The 18,231-nt window shown below is 34.6% G+C and overlaps 1 protein-coding gene across 1 annotated transcript in view; it reads right to left on the bottom strand.

Moving 5' to 3' along the window:
* The window catches only part of sick (sickie), a 148,330-nt gene that overhangs the window by 66,344 nt on the left and 63,755 nt on the right, over window positions 1–18,231 (bottom strand). The window contains exon 5 of the mRNA XM_077431128.1: window positions 4,026–4,105. Coding sequence (XP_077287254.1) covers window positions 4,026–4,105 — 80 coding nt within the window. The remainder of the gene's footprint in view (window positions 1–4,025; window positions 4,106–18,231) is intronic.

Below are 18,231 nucleotides of genomic sequence, written 5' to 3'. Positions count from 1 at the left end.
TCTCGAATATGATGCATCATCGGCACATATGGTTAATGCTATTTTCAACAACTCTGATTCAAAGTTTTCAATGACTTAAAAGTGTTATTCCTTTTTGTCACATCCAGAATATAAAACTTGGAAAAAAAACAGTAAAACATAAACAAACATATAATCGAATTAGGGAGGAGATTTTAAAGTACCCAGAAGCTGCAGATGTATCAATTGCAGCACTCATTTTTTAAATTAAATTCAAACTTTGACTAGCATTTTATATTATAACATCTGCAGTAGGTGTATAAAAAATGCAATCCTTAAAAAGTAAGCTAGGAAATGTAAAATAGTCTTGGAATTCGCTCCCGTAGGCGTAGGAAACGAACTCAAACACTGCATACAAGTGTAGACTGAATATTTTACTGCCGATAGAATTGCAAATGTGTACAACAATGCGCCGATTAATATTTTAACGATGTCAGTTAAAATTTCGCGATTAATAGTTCTATTAAAAATTATAGCTGAATTCAAAGTGCGAACGGCGCGAGTTAGAAGGGAACGTGATCCTTGCAGAAATGCCCGCTGGCTACTGGCCGGGAAGGATTTGACGATCGGTCAGTCGCGATTTATCCTGCTCGCGTACAATTGCTACTGATTAATATGCCGATCAGATGTGACTGCAACGCTTGCGAAAGCAAATAGCAAAACCCAACCTGGAGGTGTCACCTAAAAGGGTGAAGGACGTTCTAGTTATGACAATAGTGACGGGTTTGAAAAGGGAGAGTGCTATTGTATGCAAACTGGGTGAGTTTAGATTGATTTGATGATAGCAGAGCATATTTTAATAGGATTTCGTCGTACAAATATACAATATTAACATGGAAGCCAATTTGAGAAGAGCAAATAAAAATCTTAAAATTAAAGTCCTTAATAATATCTATTGTATTTTCAAAAATAATTGATTTCCATCTCAATCTTAACTGCTGCTAACATTGCTGCTTTACTGTGATAAACAATTTTGGTTCTGCAAACAACCGTTCACAGGCAAAGCGCTTACCGACATAATGTACCCGATAGAAGGTTCACGAGTCAGAACGTTCACGGATAAAATTTTCACATGAAATAACGTACACGGACAAAAAGAACACCCACAAAACGGTCATACGTAAAAAAAACCAAATTTTTTGCGAAAAAAAAGGACGTTTAAAAATTCGATGAAACGTAGGTGAACATTTTGTCGCGTGTTCGGTTTTTTGCGTGAATGTTCCTTCGAGTGAACGTTTATCTTTGAGCGCACTCTCCGTGAACGTTATTTCCTGAGAACATTTTAGTCGTGAACAGTCCAAAAAGTGAATCTCCCACCGGGCACATTAGGTCGGTGAGCGTTTTGTCCGCGAACGTTTGTTCTTGTCACTAACAATTTCACTGTTTGCAATGAAGTGAAGGGTTTTAGGAAGGGTAGTACTTGAGTAGTTACTCATATTCTTTTCTGGAGAGGAAAAAGAATAAGTAAGGGGTATAATTTTAATGCGATTGAATAAATACGTCAGATAAAATTGGGATTATATTAGGGGGGAGTCTCCAGGTTTGAAAAATTTTGTATGAGGATGTTAAAAGAAAAGAAGAAGAAAATTAACAAATTCTTACAACATATTGATCATTCAAGAGAATCTAGAAATTATCGATTATAAATAGACATTTTACAAACATATTAAATGTCTAAATTTTCACACGAATGTCTAAATTCAACTTTTGTTCCTTAGAGCAGGATTATTATTTACAGTGTTATTATATTCGATAGAATATTTGCTTAAGAACTAAAAGGTCTCTCAAATAAATGTAAGAATAATTTGTACCTTAGTATGATATAGTAATGGAAAGACATTTATAATAAATTGAAACCAGGACATTCACACAGAAGCCTTCAATCAAAAATACATACACATAAAAAATGAAGCATTCCAATTCTGGTTATGAAAGCATCTTCACTCAGAGCGACCTAATTATAGTTAAATTATATAAATGGAATATCATACTTCTCCAGCCACATCATCTCACATGTATAATTTGATATGAAGCAGAAACAATCGCTGTTTTATTAAACTTATTTTTATCGTTGACGAGGCGAGGGGGTGTAATTCAATCTGGCGAATTGAAACAGACCGTTCAGAGGACGAGTCCTTCGTGATAAATCATATTGAAGTGGAGCCATTCCGTCTGCAGATGTGGCGAATCGAATCACTGGGTGAAATGTGCAAAATTTCACACACATACAAATATACAAAATATAATCCAAATCCAAAGATAGAGAGTTATGAATGTTGCCGGTGCAGTGTAAACACGTCGATAACTGCACGAGTGCATGCGATTCTATTGACCTTTATTGTTAACGAGTTGCTGCGAGCTGGGAAAGTAAAATGTCGAGACCATGTTGTGTTTTGATTAATCTAATGCATAACATATAATATTTCGTTTGATGTATTGTATACTTACTTACTTATGAAGTCGAAGGATATACGGTACTAATCCGTAAGATACTGGGAAGGGAATAAAAATGAGGGAGGACAGCGTGGGGTTCATCAAAAGATGGATGGTGGTTGGTTGTGATGTATCACACTAATATCAATGATGTATGTATGTAATATAAAAGTGTGTATAATGTAATAATAGGAATATATGGAGTTTCAAGCAAACACCGGAACCCATGAGACTCTGGCGCGGATGCTAGTTATTGACAAACAAAGGCCAGCCAGAGAAAATATATGAATAACTTGACTTATTGCAGACTTAAATTCAAAATTGGTGTTATTTGTGTGTATTAGTGACTCCAGCACCACTGCTGTAGTTGAATGTCACATATGATGTATATGTATGATACAGTCGAAGTGTATTTTCAGTTGTAATATATTACAAATGGCGTTTTAGGTCATACATATTCGAATACGATTCAACTAGTAAATTACAGCTCTACAAGCTTAAATACACTTTCAACAATGTGCGCCAGTTGTGATATAACAGTTGAGTTTTGACAGCTCTGATGTTTTTACGAATGCTTTAGAATTCAATAATGCATTCATATTTGCTAGGTATTACGAATAAAGGTAATGAGTACTGTATTATGATATCTCTAAGAATGTGTTCAAAACAAAAATGTGACTTTCCAACTTAATTTAATAGTTGAGATATGTTTTCACGAAAACCTAACCTCGCCATTTTACCTGGTACCAACTTATAGTTCAACTGTATTTTAAGTTGTAATATACTTTGACCAGTTGGAATGTAATTCGCCATATGAATCAACTTACGTGGTTTAGACGGATATATTCCAACTAGTCAAAATTTATTACAACTGAAAATACACGTTAACTATAACGGTAGTTGGTAGGAAGTTGGATGGAATATATTTTGACCAATCAAAATATATTACAACTGAAAATACACTTCAACTATAGCGGTAGATGGTACCCAGGTTAGATGGAAAATATTCCAACTAGTCAAAATATATAACAACTTAAAGATACACTGCAACTGTAACATATACATATGTTTACATACAGCTATGAGCAGATATTATTTGAGTCTGATTTAGCATGCTTTCAACTAGGAGCAGGTCATTCTATGTAAAATAATTCTTGACGAAATGATTATAGAAATTTTCCTTAACGTGACAAAGAAAAAATGCCACTAACGAACCATTTCGATACACGCAGTACTGAATTTTAAAAATACGACCATTGTAGCAGCTGCTTTCCTCATCACACCCAGAAGAATAGGAATTGCATTCGAAATACCAAGATCTTTAATGGAGTCTGTTATTTCCTATGCATAGGAGGATACCTTCTGGTATGTATAATATATAATACAACACACCGGAGATGTAAATGGTATATCGACATCGCCGACGACCCAGCTGAGGTGTATCTTACTACCTATATGTACTACCTGTAATTTATTCATTTAGTTGCTACGAAAGACAAACATTCTCTCCGTGCATACATGCATTCATTCCGTGTGATTTGAAAGCTTGATTGTTGGGCTTGTCTTTTTCTTACCAGGCGTGGGCGGCAATGGTCTCGCTCTTCTCGGAAGTGGGATGGCCGTTCCTGCTGCCGCTGCAGACTTGCTGGTCTGTCTGTAAATGGAGAAAGTCACGGTTAATCATACGAGGAGAAAATTGCAAATGGTAGACAAAACGTACAAGGAGTGTATCAAAAGAGGAGCTGATCAAACTGGAACTTGCGAGACTGTTTGTAGATTAATGGTGGGTGTCACTCCCACGCAAGTTCACCGGGGAGGGTTCGACTACTGACCGGACACGTTCCGGACACGCGGACTTTCCAAAAATAAACCCTACGACGCATAAATCATGTCCCAGGCTTAAGACCACCGTTGTTGGGGAAGATTTAGATGGGTCTGAGATGGGTATACGAAGAAAAACGAAAAGAAACTACTTAACGAGCGTTTGTATGCGTTGTGGTAGATCTTTAAAATTTAATTGTAGGGTTGGTGCATAATGGTGGCGATTAGTTATTGTCGCCGCTTTGGGAGAATTGCAACACGCTCAAAATGCAACTTGCTACACACGAGGCGTGGTCGTATCGGCAGAACCGGATTGTCTCGTCGAGGTCTCCAGCTCCAGCAGAGTGGGTATCCCTTTTGAGGGCGGACGGGTTCTGCAGAGCGATAATAAGCCACTGATTAACTGTGGATATCCTACGCGGCTGTACAATTGAGTTATTTCCAACGAGCGAAAAGTGCGAAACTGTGATCAAAACAATACGTCGTGCTGTCTGAATAGCTAGCAAAGTCCTTTCGTTGCGATGTAAGACCCAGGAAATAATCTGTGACTATATTACACGAGAGTACTGCGTGAGCGTTTTCGTACCAGATGCGCGTATAAAAGCTTTGCTCGTCAACGCTGGCTCGTAAAATCGAAAGTACGGTGTGTCGATACCTTGATCTTGGTGTTTAACACGACGTTGTCCTGCACATGTAGCGTATGAAAACGCTATTAAATGTCCAGAAATAACTTTATTTCGAACTGCATACATTGTTATGTACTTGATGCAGATTGCACTTGAATTATGAAAAAATTACTTCGTTCGTGTCTGGTAATACTATCAAAGACCGTATGATCATGTTTAACGAGCGATAATATGGAATAAGTAGGTGAGTCAATTGATATTTAAGTAGCAGTTTGAACGTAACAAATTTGATTTAAAGTATTCGTGTCCACTTTAATTTTAAGCGTATAAGTAGTTAATAATTCTTATTATATGATTTAGAACACATGCACACAATAAACGATTCAGGCTTATCTCGGTTCAAAGGACACTATGTACATACGCTATTAAGGCCAAAGATCAACTGGTTAGAAAGTCTTCAATGATTCTTGTCGGAAACCTGAACTTCGAGATTTGTTTTTGTTTACCTAAATTTGCAGATCCAAGCATTTCTAATTTAAGCCGTTTTATGACATTTTCAATTGTTCAAAATATATAGTTTGAACATCCAAGAATGATGTTCTATGTATGTTTGATTTGGAAAAGTCTACATCGACAGAAAAAATCCTATATGGAGTGCCCCATCCCAAAATCAAAAATCCCTTAATTTTGAGATGGGGCACTATACGTAGTGTGTACCTATGTACATACATATGTATGTATAACCAGTGGCGGCTCGTCCATACGCACTGCGGTACTGCAGCACCCCCAAGGAAATTGAGAAAAATTTAATATTATTATATACACAAGTGTATGTATATTATATGAAAATATCAATATTATTTAAGCGTGTATTAAGCTCGCCCGCACACCGATACATCCAATAATGATCATACATCGCGGTACTAATATCAGAAAGTGAGGCATCGTTTATGATTTTGTGCAGTACGGTTTTGGATGGAATATACCGATTGGGCGAAGGAGGGGCGCGGGGGCAGCCAGAAGCTTGGTCCGTACTGCACTCCCAACAGTTACTATACACATTTCTTGTTGCACTCGACACGCTCCTCACTTTTCCTCATTTCTTCTGCACCTTTTGTCTTTTCTTCTACACCTCTTACACTTTCTACCTTTCTACACGTCACTTTAAGTATTTAAGATGGTATCAAAATCAAGAGAAGCTGAGCCAATGTTTTCAAGAACTTAAATATTCTTCCGAAAATACTGATAAAACAATAACAGATTCTACCAATTTACTGAATACAATTTTTTATTTTAGTCAGAACTTTTTCACAAGTTAATGCCGCATCTAGAAATTATTTATAACCAAATGCAATCTAGTAATATCGATGTATTTTCAATTAAAGAAAACTTAAAAAGTTTTACTAATGTCATTATACAAATATGAGATTCTTAAAGCGAATAGAAGCCAAAAATATGTGCGATGTTATTATTAAGGATATAAAAGAAAGAAATACTTTTGTTAGTATATTATGTTAATAGTAAAATATAATCCAAATAAACATTTTTTTTTATTTTTAATCAACCGCAGCACCCCCAGATATCTTATCCACGAGCCGCCACTGTGTATAACCCTAATGCTGTACTGGATCTACCATAGCTCAGTTTTTCTACAACAATACATTTTTTACTGCTGGGTTGCTCTGTACACCCTCTGGGACATAATTTGTAATGGATTTATGAATACAGTGGTTTCTCCCTCTAATTTATTTTATTTCGGCGCTGGTCCTAGGGGGTGGGGTGGGTACGAGATTTCAACCCCGGGTTGCGTGAGCTAATGCACTATCTACCCAAGTACCTCCTGACTTCCGGCGAGGTGGGCAAACTTCTGGCCCTTCGTCCTTTTCCATCGTGCTTGGAGTAGTTGCCAGCGTGGCCAGCTCCACCGTGAGCGTTGCCCATGATAGCAACAGGCTCAGCTCTCAGACGACCAAGACGACAACACCTTTGTCCTCCGTTTCTCCATTATCCTCTGTAGAAAACACTCTCGCGAGAAAACGACGGGGGGAGACTGGGGTAAATAGGAGAGATTACATTGTTCACACCCCGCTGGGGATTCATAATTCACTCGCTGCAGTACTTGGACGCCATCTTAGCGTGCACTGTTCTCCGAATTCGGGCTTTACGCCTACCCCAGTACTCGTCGAGTAAAACGTTCAAGCTTGTATACTGTAAAATTGATTCAAGTTAGTGTAATAGTAGGTACCCGACTATTAAGGTGGTGGATGAAATGCATAAAAGCGGGGCAAACTCGATAGGGTCGTTTGTGTGCTTTTTAGACCCTCCCCTACCCTCCCTTCGTTCATCCCCTCGTCTAGCTCTATCTAATCAGGATGCGAGGGAAATAAGTATCTGCCTCTACAAATAAGTTACAAATCAGCGTTTAAAACGACCTAAGCAGTCAAATTTAGAGATAAACTTTGAGAGTGGGTTCTAAAGGAGCTGATACACGGAAATTTCAAACTCAAATATTCTATGTAAGGCTTTCATTCCTTTACAAAGCCAGCTACACATAAGAATTCTTAAAAAATGTCCTCTTGCACATTATGAATTGGTGTTATACAATTCCGAAAAAATAAAAGATGAAATATAATTCCTCTTTTGATGCAGGTCGACAAAGGAAAATACGACGCGGGAGAGAAAGGGTTAAATCAACAACAGAAAAAAGCATAGGGTATAAAGTAGAAAAATGAAAAGCATTCACGAAGAGCAAACATGTGAAACGTTGGAAATGATAAAAGTCGAACAATGAAAGAAAAATGGAAAAAAAAGAAGTTTTTTTTAAAGCAAGAGTTTTTTTTAGAGGTGAAAGGGTTGAAAAGTACTACTTTTAAGGTATAAAGTAATAGGAGAACTCATAGGATAACGTCTTAATATTTTTTTGACGTTTCAGACACGCCATTGCAGTCACGATATGGACTTAACATAAAATTCATACACGCAACTTGAAATTAGGTTTTTAATAGAGGAGAATAGTCTTTCAGATTTTTAATGCATACTTCATTTCGAGCTTCGCCACGATAAAAAATACTAACTTAGAAGTAAAAGTAGAAGTTAATCAAAATATGTCAACTTTTATCAATGAATTTATAAAATATAACAGGCCCCTCCCAAGAGATGTCTATTGTAGAAAATGTCTCTTCTATTCCTAATCAAAACTTGTGACTTTTGAAACACGCGAATTCTATCTTGAGAAGAGTATCTCGTTAGCAAGATTCCATTTCCTTGAAGAAAAGACAGAAGAAGGTGATAATGGTTAAAAGATATTAATTTTCCATGGGGAAAATTTAAATGCGCATTTATCGTAAGCATTTCATGGGAGTTTTTCAATTATAACTTTAATTGCGCACTTTCAATTGTTAAATCATCGAAAATTTTTTACTTTATTTTATTTCATACTACGAATAAAATAATTAGTAAAGTTATTTTTTCAAATGCTGCTGCTATAAATTACTGCTAAATTGTACCCATTTTTTATTATGAATCCATCTCAGGAATTAATCGAAAACTCGGATGACTTAAAATTGTCATCTGAATTTGTAAATATAAATACTCAAAATTGTTAATAAAATTGAAAAGTTTTATTAATTCAATAAACACAAGAATCTTTGAATGCACGTTTCAGAATCAATTTCTGGTCCTTACAGCAGGATGAAGTCAAATTTCGAATCAACCATGCTAAAATGAGCTATTGATATTTACTAGGAGCTAATTTGGATTCAGTCAAATTTTGAATCTAAAAACAACAAAGTCCAATATACCTTTTTATTAACAAAAAAAAATTAGGATTATGGTTCAAAATATTCACCAAATTATCTCAACATTTTTTTCTATATATACTGGCAACATTTGGATATCGTCTATTGTTGATTTTAACTGACCCGATTCAATCCAAACTTAGTGCCTTCTTTTTCTATTTTCCAACTATTGCAGAAGAAGAAAATGAAACTATTAAGATAAATATTATATTAAAATAAAGTAACAATTTATGCTATACATATTACTTAATGAAAAATATCTAGCAATTCTAAGTGCTCTCCCAAGGAGTTTCACAATCATTACGACACGACAGTGGAGATAAAACGACATTGGCTAAATACAACATACACATATTCGAGTGACCTTCGTTATTTGGATAATGTATGTCATTTGTAGCAGCATTCGGAGCACGACACCCCTTTTCTCAACAGTCAGCAACCCATGAACTATGGGGGGAGGATGGTGTTGATTATTGATTTTCTGCATTAAAAAAGGGGAGGGGAGAGAGGGGGAGCGGCTTTGTTTGCGTGAGTACGTGTGCGTACACATGGTACGTTTACACTTTTGGCAGTTTGAGTACATCATAATAATGCGACAATCACTCAAACTGCCAGGGGGGTGTTAAATGCCCACTATGCACCCACGATGCATTGGATTTAAACGGCAGATGAAAACCGTAACATTTTGAGCAGTAAAAAAACGCGTGCATAGTGGAACGACGCTGCATTTGGATCTGTCAAAATCCATACATCCGTTTATTCTTCGAAAGGGGGGGAATATAGTATGTAGTTCATTGGGGGAAGCAAAAATGGTTCACGCAGCGTACAACCCATAGGTTCACATGCTTCGAACCAAAGAAGACCATTGAATTGTCTTGAACGACCGAGCCTCTAATGAAGAATGTAAAGATTCGTTACATGTTTAATTTGTAAAGTTTTGCGGCAACGATTCAAGTTTCGGCACTCGAGAAACAATCCAGACTCAATTGGGAAAGTATTCGTTTGATTGTTTTATCGTAAAACATCATGTGTTATTTAATTTTGATGAAACGCGTTAATACGTGCTATTAATTGTACATTGGAGTATTCAAAAATTTTTGAAAAGTTGATAATTACCTAGATTAAGTAATTTTTTATTTTATTTAAAAAAAAATCTGGTGAATGTATAGAGGTGAAACTTCTGAGTTGAAAATGCGAATAGATAGGGCTAATGGACATTCACACATGTTAGAAAGATATAGCAATCGCTGTTCGTTACATTTTTGTAACGATCTCGTTTCGAATCGCGTATGTTTGTATTAAAAAAATATATAGATAATGTCATACTTCTAACTTTAATGATTGTTTAAGTAATTAATCATCATTTCATATATTTTAGCCAGCAGCATGGCTTAATGGTAGGGTGTATGTTTAGCACCGAGTGATCAGTGGGTTCGATCCGCCATACTGCTGGTTAGATTTGGGGGTATTTGTGACTCCAAATCGATCGTTTCGTATCGGAGTTTGTCAATTTTAGCTGATCATTGTTGAAACGGTTCCTCAAAATTGACAAAAAGTCATCTTTCCTGTTGTTACAAATCTTCTGTATTTATTGTGTGTATAATTTGTAAAAATTATGTACAAAATCTAAATCCATAGATGTCTCAATGGATTAATTCTTAAATTAATTAAATAATTAATTGTTATTTTATGTTCTTCAGCTTCTTGAAATACAGTGATTTATGTAATAATAAAATGCTGCCTTGTTTGTAATTATATGTAAAAATTATATGTAAAAAATAAAAATAATAAAATAAAATGTGTATCTAAATATTCATTTATGATATTGAAATCGTGTAAATAAAATTTCGAAAGAAATAGATAACGAAAGTCATTGTTTATAATAGCGTCAATTTAAACCACCATTGTAATGTTTGCTATCAATTCTTCTAATTACTATACGATTTATTTACATACTAAATTACACCCGAAGCAACGCCTGGTACTTAAGCCGACTTTTACAAATACATAAAACTGTGTACATAGACATTACAAAATCATTGATTTAGTATCTGAAAGTCATTGTTTATAACGGCGCCAGACTTAAACCACTTCTATGAGTGTTTATCTTATCAATACCTCTAATTACTATACGATTTATAATATTTACACGACACACACCCCGAGCAATGCCTGGCATTTGAATTGCAAAAGCGGTCCATCGAGCATAAATCTAGAGATGCACATTGCAGAAGTAGAGTTTGAGAATCGCGACCCATTTCAAAGTGAGTGCACATTTTAACGGTATCGCAAACGGCGCATTTGATGCGCTTCATGCCTTCGATGCATTTCGTATATGATATAATACATATTATATATTTCGAAATTCAATCGAGCTTTCGCCTAAAGCCGTAAGCTTTAAGGTGTCGTCAACTATTTATAGCCGCGGTGCGAAAATTGCACATTTTCGCATGCTGCACATGGCTCGCTAGGATAAACACCGTGATTTCGTTCAGCGATTGCAAAACTTTATCGTTGAATGTCACCGTCAATGTGTAATGTTGAATGTCACCGTCAATATGTCACCATCAATGTGTAATACATTTTAAAAATTGCATTTTTTATTTAAAATATTTCAAACATGAATGGCCTTTCTGAAAGCTCGGGTGATTAAAAGATATAAAAGACTACATTCAGAAATAGAAATAATCGGAGAAAAAATAAAATGACCGACTGAATGATTTTCAAGATTAATTTCAGGATAAAGATTTTTTTTACAAATTAGATATATGGAATTCAGAACATGGAAAAATGTTCGCGATGAGATGAATGAGGACGCAGACACCAGAGTGGTTTTTGCACATGTAAAAAAAAACGCCAGCACGCTTAATCTATGCCATGGCGATGCATGCGAAAATTCACCTCCTGGAGTTTTTTCGCTGATATTTTATCCTTGTTTGACAGCGATCGATAACAGTGATTCACATATTTGAAGAAATGTAGGAGACATTTGTCGAAATAATAAGATAGTACGATTTAACAATGACATGAAGACACGCGCATTCACAGCTGAAGTCTACATAGGCATGCCGTGCCGTACGATTCTATATGTTTGCGCTTTGGAGAGTTGCCCAAAACAGAGACGAATGAAAGTGTGTTGAAGAGGCCTTCATCCAAAAGTGGATGGTGAATGGTTTTACAGTAAATGATATACATATATGTTAAAAAAATGTAAATATTTATGCAGACTTTTATAAATTTTTTTTTAACATTAGTGAAGTTGTAGCAGGGTGGCCAAAAAAAGATGCAACAAGCTAAAAGGAACTGAAATTTATATACAAGACTTAATAGTTTCATTGATCTGTTTGCTATGAACAAAAAATAAAAACAATGCGCCACGGGCAAAATTATGTTTTGAAAGAGGTTTTTTTATTGCATATTATATTATTTAATGAATATTTTAATTGAAAAAAATTTTTTTTTAGTAAAATATTGAAAAATTAAATGTAACCTATTTATTTTTTTATTTTTTTTGGTAAAAAATTCTTCCTAAATTTCTAATTAATAAATTTCTACATCATAATGTGACACAAATTTTAATGAAAAAACAATACTTTTATTTTCTTAAACATAATATATATTATATCGGTCTCCGTGACGAGACAGAATGTTAAATTAAAGAAAACGCAAATATCGGAAGGCAAAGATCGAAAATCGAAAGATCTTAAGTCGAAAGATAAAAAAAAATGGTGCATGGTAAACGGTACATACTCACTTAATTTGCGCGAGCAGGACATAACAGGAACAAGAGGAACAGGCTTTTCCTCCCGTATTAATGTGCGCGCGCAAATTAAGTGAGTATGTACCGTTTACCATGCATCATTTTTTTTTATCTTTCGACATAAGATCTTTCGATTTTCGATCTTTGCCTTCCGATATTTGTATTTTCTGTAATTTAACATTCTGTCTCGTCACGTAGACCCATATTATATGTATGTATATTAACTACATACATATATTACACTGTAATTCTACAGATTTCCGAAAACTTTTTAGAATTCTTTCGACAACACATTCCATTAGCATATATATATACAAGTATGTATGTATAATATAATAATACATATAATTCAGTAATCGTAAAGGGAAAAGCAAGCGGATATTGAGGGAGTTTAGGCGTGACGATTCCAATTAACGGTCACGGAAAAAAATACACCCAGTCGAAACGTAACGCAGAAGTAATGATATGAACCCGACAAACAAAAGGTTAATAACGAGGGGTGTGACTACACGTAGAATATAATATTGCGAGGGGACTTGCAATGCAATTTGAGCCCTATTCAATCGCAGCATAGGGGTCAAAATTGACGTCGTCAAAGTGACATGTGCGACGCTTAATGTTTTCCTCTTTCGCACACACTGATCGAAAGCTTCGAGTGTTTGTCAATATCTATATTTAATAATATATACATAAATGCTATCGTACAAATACATAAATACTATACTATGTAAGTTTATAATTTATAATAATTGTAATTTTAAGTTTTTATCATTGTCGAAGTTTCGGCACGTGCGCTTAATTGCCTACGCTCTTCAGCGTGAAATTGTTATAATTTCATCTTGAAAAGTGTGTGGGCTATAAATTCGAAACCAAAAAGGCGTATGTCTAAATTATATTTAATGTTCAGCGTAAAAAATATTAAAAAACGTTTTTTTTTGTTGAATTTACTAATGAGGAACTAATTGAGTATCTTTACCTAAAAACGTTATCGGCTTTATATGGAGTATAATAAAATGGTAATCGTAAATGGAAACGGATATTGGGGGAATTAAAGCGTGACGATTTCAATTAACAGTCACGAAAATTAGAAGTCAAAATCTAACATCAATAATTGTTTTTTTTTTTTTATTATTTTTTTGCTAAAAGCAATGATAAATCATCAAATTATCTTTCTTCATATATTTTCTTTAGTTAAAATAAAATAATAACTGTAGTCGAACCGATCTAGCGTGAGACTTATGTAGATAAATGTACATGCTATCGCATTCCCGCGATGGCCAATTACATTTCGTTTCAGTTTCGAATTCCATTTTGGTAAAGAAATAGAACATTATAGTTGCGTATAGCGTTCGGTAGAATTTGACTTTCATTATTTGTAACTTTTGAGTTCGTGTTTTGTGTTTTGATACATTTACATAAAAAAAATTTAATATAACATACGTCAGTTGTTGATATTATTAATTTATTCATGGAATACGTATATATTTTATATGAATGACACAATTTTCAACGTCATGATGTGGAAAGCAAAACTTAAAGAAATACTATTAAATACCATGCATTGAATTATATTGTAATAACATTATATAGTTAAATAAGAAATAATTTAATAAAAATAAAAAAAATATTTTACGTATTTACAAAGTTACAACACATTGCACGAATGCGACAGCATGCTTGGTTCTCGTAATTCTCACGCTACATCTGATCGACTATAAGAGCTTTTATCATATAAAGTTAAAAATAAGCATTTTATTTTATATAAAATTACTATTTTTATATTAGTTGATCAATGAGGAATTTTTCGATAGCTCTCATTCAAGATAAATATTGACTAATTGTTTCAATAATAATGTGAGTAAACACCAAATTGCATTTTAGGTTAAATTCTCAAGCACTTTTTCAGCGATTAAGCACCACCTCTTACAGAACAGGATGCTTGACGCATCAGTGATAAAAACCTGTTGTTACACAAAAGATGTCGATATAGAAATTTTTATGCATCGATAAAAAAGATGATATATCTCGAATTAAGTATTATTCGAAATAGCAACAAAGACCCAAAAAATCAGTATACAAGCTTGACGTATCACACACTTGATTATCACACAATTAAACTGTAAATATATCAATCAAAGACAGTTGGTAAACAATTGCCGGTCCATTTCGACGCACGTGGCTCTTTGTTTACACACACACACTGGTATACGAAACGGAATCGGAACGCGTGCCAAAGGTGGGGCGCGCGTGCTGCCAGCACGAACAGCGGCACGCGACTGGTTAGCAGAGTGCATTCGCAGCAGCCGGTGCAGTCAGCGATGACGAGAGGCAAGAGGGGGAAGAGGGATATAAAATAACAGGGAGGAGGACAACAGGAGGAGGGGTTCCCTAAATATGGTCCTTGGAGCAGGATTAATCCTGCGGGGTAAACTACCGGAGGAGCTCCCACCAAGAGTAAATTTTGATTCAATTCGAGTCGCCTTTGGGATCAAATTTCACAAAAAATCCACTAACGACTAGAAACTTCTGATATTCAAAGCATTGAATACAATAATCAACTTCTGTAAAAGTGGTTCAGATCAACCAATTGTTGGAATTAAATGAGCCCTTTTTCAACTAAGCTCCCCTCTTCTCAGCTGATAAATGCGAAGATGCAAACCGGTATTGAACAGAACCAAACAAACCAGTGAACAATTTCGCTGAGCTTATGTATGTAAATATGTATGCACCTACAATAACAAGAGGCTTGTAAAAATAAACCAAAACCACAATTCTTCTTCCTCTTCTCTTAACCTTCTAGTATGTAGTAGGTTCTTATAGTGCAGCCTCGTCTGCTTAGAATAGTCTCAGGTGGTAGTTTAGCATCTTTGACATTTTTATAAACCAAAACTAAAACAGCTCATGGAATTAAATCAAAAAGTATTCAAATAAAACAATATGTAAGACTATCGTCCATTTTTACATACCTCCTTTACGTTTCACTTACGATTACAATTCAGGAAAAAGTTTACCTCTTATCCGATCGTTTTCATACTTTGCCATATTGCTAATTTTGGTCATCAATATAAGTAAATGGAGCTTCCGCCATTACGATAGAGATAAAATATCGTATAAGAAGCATTTCAGGTCCGAAGATTTTTAATCTCGGTGACAGTTGGTAGTCATTAATTTTATACATAGATGGCGGTAGTAAAAAAAAAATATTGGTGTTTTTATTCAAAATAATAATTTTATATACAAATTATTTTATAATATAATAATTTCACGGGCCAAAATTAAACCACCTAACTTAACTGAACTAAAATCATTTTCTGTAAATGCAGAAACCAAAACAAAAACAACCAAACATTTCAATGGTAATTACTAGACAGGCGTTGGCTTGTTGTTTTTTAAATAACAATAGACCGCTCCATTAGTGTACAAAATCAAAAGAGCAAAAAATCATGGTTGACAATAGTAATTGGCAATAGTGAACCATTTATTGTGCAAAAAGCATCGTCCCAACGCCGATATTTGTTAATGACTAGTCTTTGCAATTGTATGAGTGCTTGTCAAATAAAAATAAATAACAATAGTGAACCATTTTTGTGCCAAAAGCATCGTTCCAACGCCGATCTTTGCTAATTACATGTAATTGAAATTATCACCAGTGATTCTCCCGCTTTACTTAATTAAAGATCTATGCGGTCAATTCTATCCATCAAGTTTCTGATTGTATGTACATTAATTCTATCTACAAAATTGGAACAGGAAACTATCAGAATATAGTAATACCAGAAAAAATCATAAACAAACCAAATTGTTGTTGTTTTTCATTACAAATTTGATTATAGTTTAATTAACACCATAAATAGCATCGTACATATGTGTGTACTTTGCGACCGTCGCACTAATTGAATGTGGTCTAATGACGTGATTGATGTTTGGATATCCGCTTTGACGTGTCAATCATCAATCATTTCACATCGGTGATTGCATTGATGTTGTCGCAACTGGATTGAAAATTCATCCAAGTCAGAATTGAATTTGATACGTGGATCAAAAGATCGATGGAGCTTTTAATCGAATGAGGCAAAAGTCATTCAACCAGAATGAATCTGTGGGTTGGCATACATATGTCGAAATAAATACATATGTACATATGCATATTTGACAAATTGGATTTAAATTCTTGTTGGTTATTAAAATAAATAAGAAATTGACATGAACAGCTTTTGTATTTAATCATGTATGTACATATTTACATTTTATATATGTATTTACATACATAAGTAAAGGTTAAATTTAAACGAAATCCATTCTTGGATTTAATTACATAATATTTATTCAAAGCCAGCAGTATGGCTTAATGGTAGCGTATTTGTTTAGCGCCAAGTGAACAGTGGGTTCGATCCGCCATACTGCTGGTAAGATTTGGGGGTATTTGTGACTCTAAATCGATCGTTTCTTATCAGAGTTTGTCACTTTTATCTGATCATTGTTGAAACGTTTCCTCAAAATTGGCAAAAAATCAAAAAAATATTCTGTATTTATTGTGTGTATAATTTGTAAAAATTATGTACAAAATCTAAATCCATAGATGTCTCAATGGATTAATTCTGTAGTTAATTAATTCATAAATTGTTATTTCGTGTTCTTCAACTTCTGAAAATACAGTGATTTATGTAATAATAAAATATGCTGTATTGTTTGTAATTGATTGTCCAGGAAGGCGCATTGGGGTCTTCCTGTCAAGCCTTCCTGGTATATACATATCTATGTAAAAATAAATAAATCATAAAATAGTATTCAATTTCAAGATTTTAAATTTTGTGTTTGGTTGTAGCAAACCAAAAATTTACAAGAGGGTTAAGATGCATTTTAGCATTTAGAAAATTATATACAATTAAATTTATTTCCAGATTGTCCCTTGTAATGAAAGGGCTAAATTTGACAAATGTCCAAGGGTTGAGATTTATCCAGATTAGACAGGATTACCGTGTCGATTTACACCTGAGACTTTCCACGGCGATTTATTATAGTATATGCACCATTGGGGTGATCGTACGTTCCTGTGGGACAGTTGAGAAAGTACATGGTGGTTGAACCTTTATGCCACATACTTTGGGTTTTCTTTTTTGGAGGAAAACCTCAAAAATGCAGCGGGTGTATCCTACCATGATACACGCCGCTTTCTCGAGACGAGACTTTCCTCAAAACATTCTTGTCTTGTGTGTAAACTGTTTTTGAATTTTCAGCAATATTATTTCTCGAACGTGACTCACATGCATCTACCTGCCCGAACAAAGCGGAATGAATCATCATTGTGACGTTATTAAATAGGGGAGAGATTTGTCAAGCAAATATTTGGATGGTTCAATAATACTAAGTGGCTCTGCTCTACTGTGTAATGGTTTCGTTTTAAGAAGAAACTTATCTCCCGAAACATTCTTAAAAAAAAGTTAAAAAAAGTTTATCAATAAAATCAAGTGCTCCAAAACTTCGGTTAGGTAAAGCTACGACAATATTTAGAGATCCATTCTAATGGTCATTTACCTTAATGTGTGTAACTTGATATTGTACCTTTTTGAGTGTGTAGGGAACTGACCTGGAACCACTACTCAATCTGTCTTTATTCTTGAGTAACCCAGAGATATTGCTACTTTGTGATTTTTTTACGCCAAATCGAGAATTAAATCGTTTACTAGCGATAAAGTACACAGATAAGTTGTAAAAGTAATTGCATTATTTGCGGATTCCTTTAAGAAGAGTGAAGGTTTTTGCAAAAGGTATTGTT

Source organism: Arctopsyche grandis, chromosome 5 (assembly GCF_051622035.1).
Source record: "Arctopsyche grandis isolate Sample6627 chromosome 5, ASM5162203v2, whole genome shotgun sequence".
Lineage (NCBI taxonomy): Eukaryota > Metazoa > Arthropoda > Insecta > Trichoptera > Hydropsychidae > Arctopsyche > Arctopsyche grandis.
This window is presented reverse-complemented; position numbering and strand designations above follow the sequence as displayed.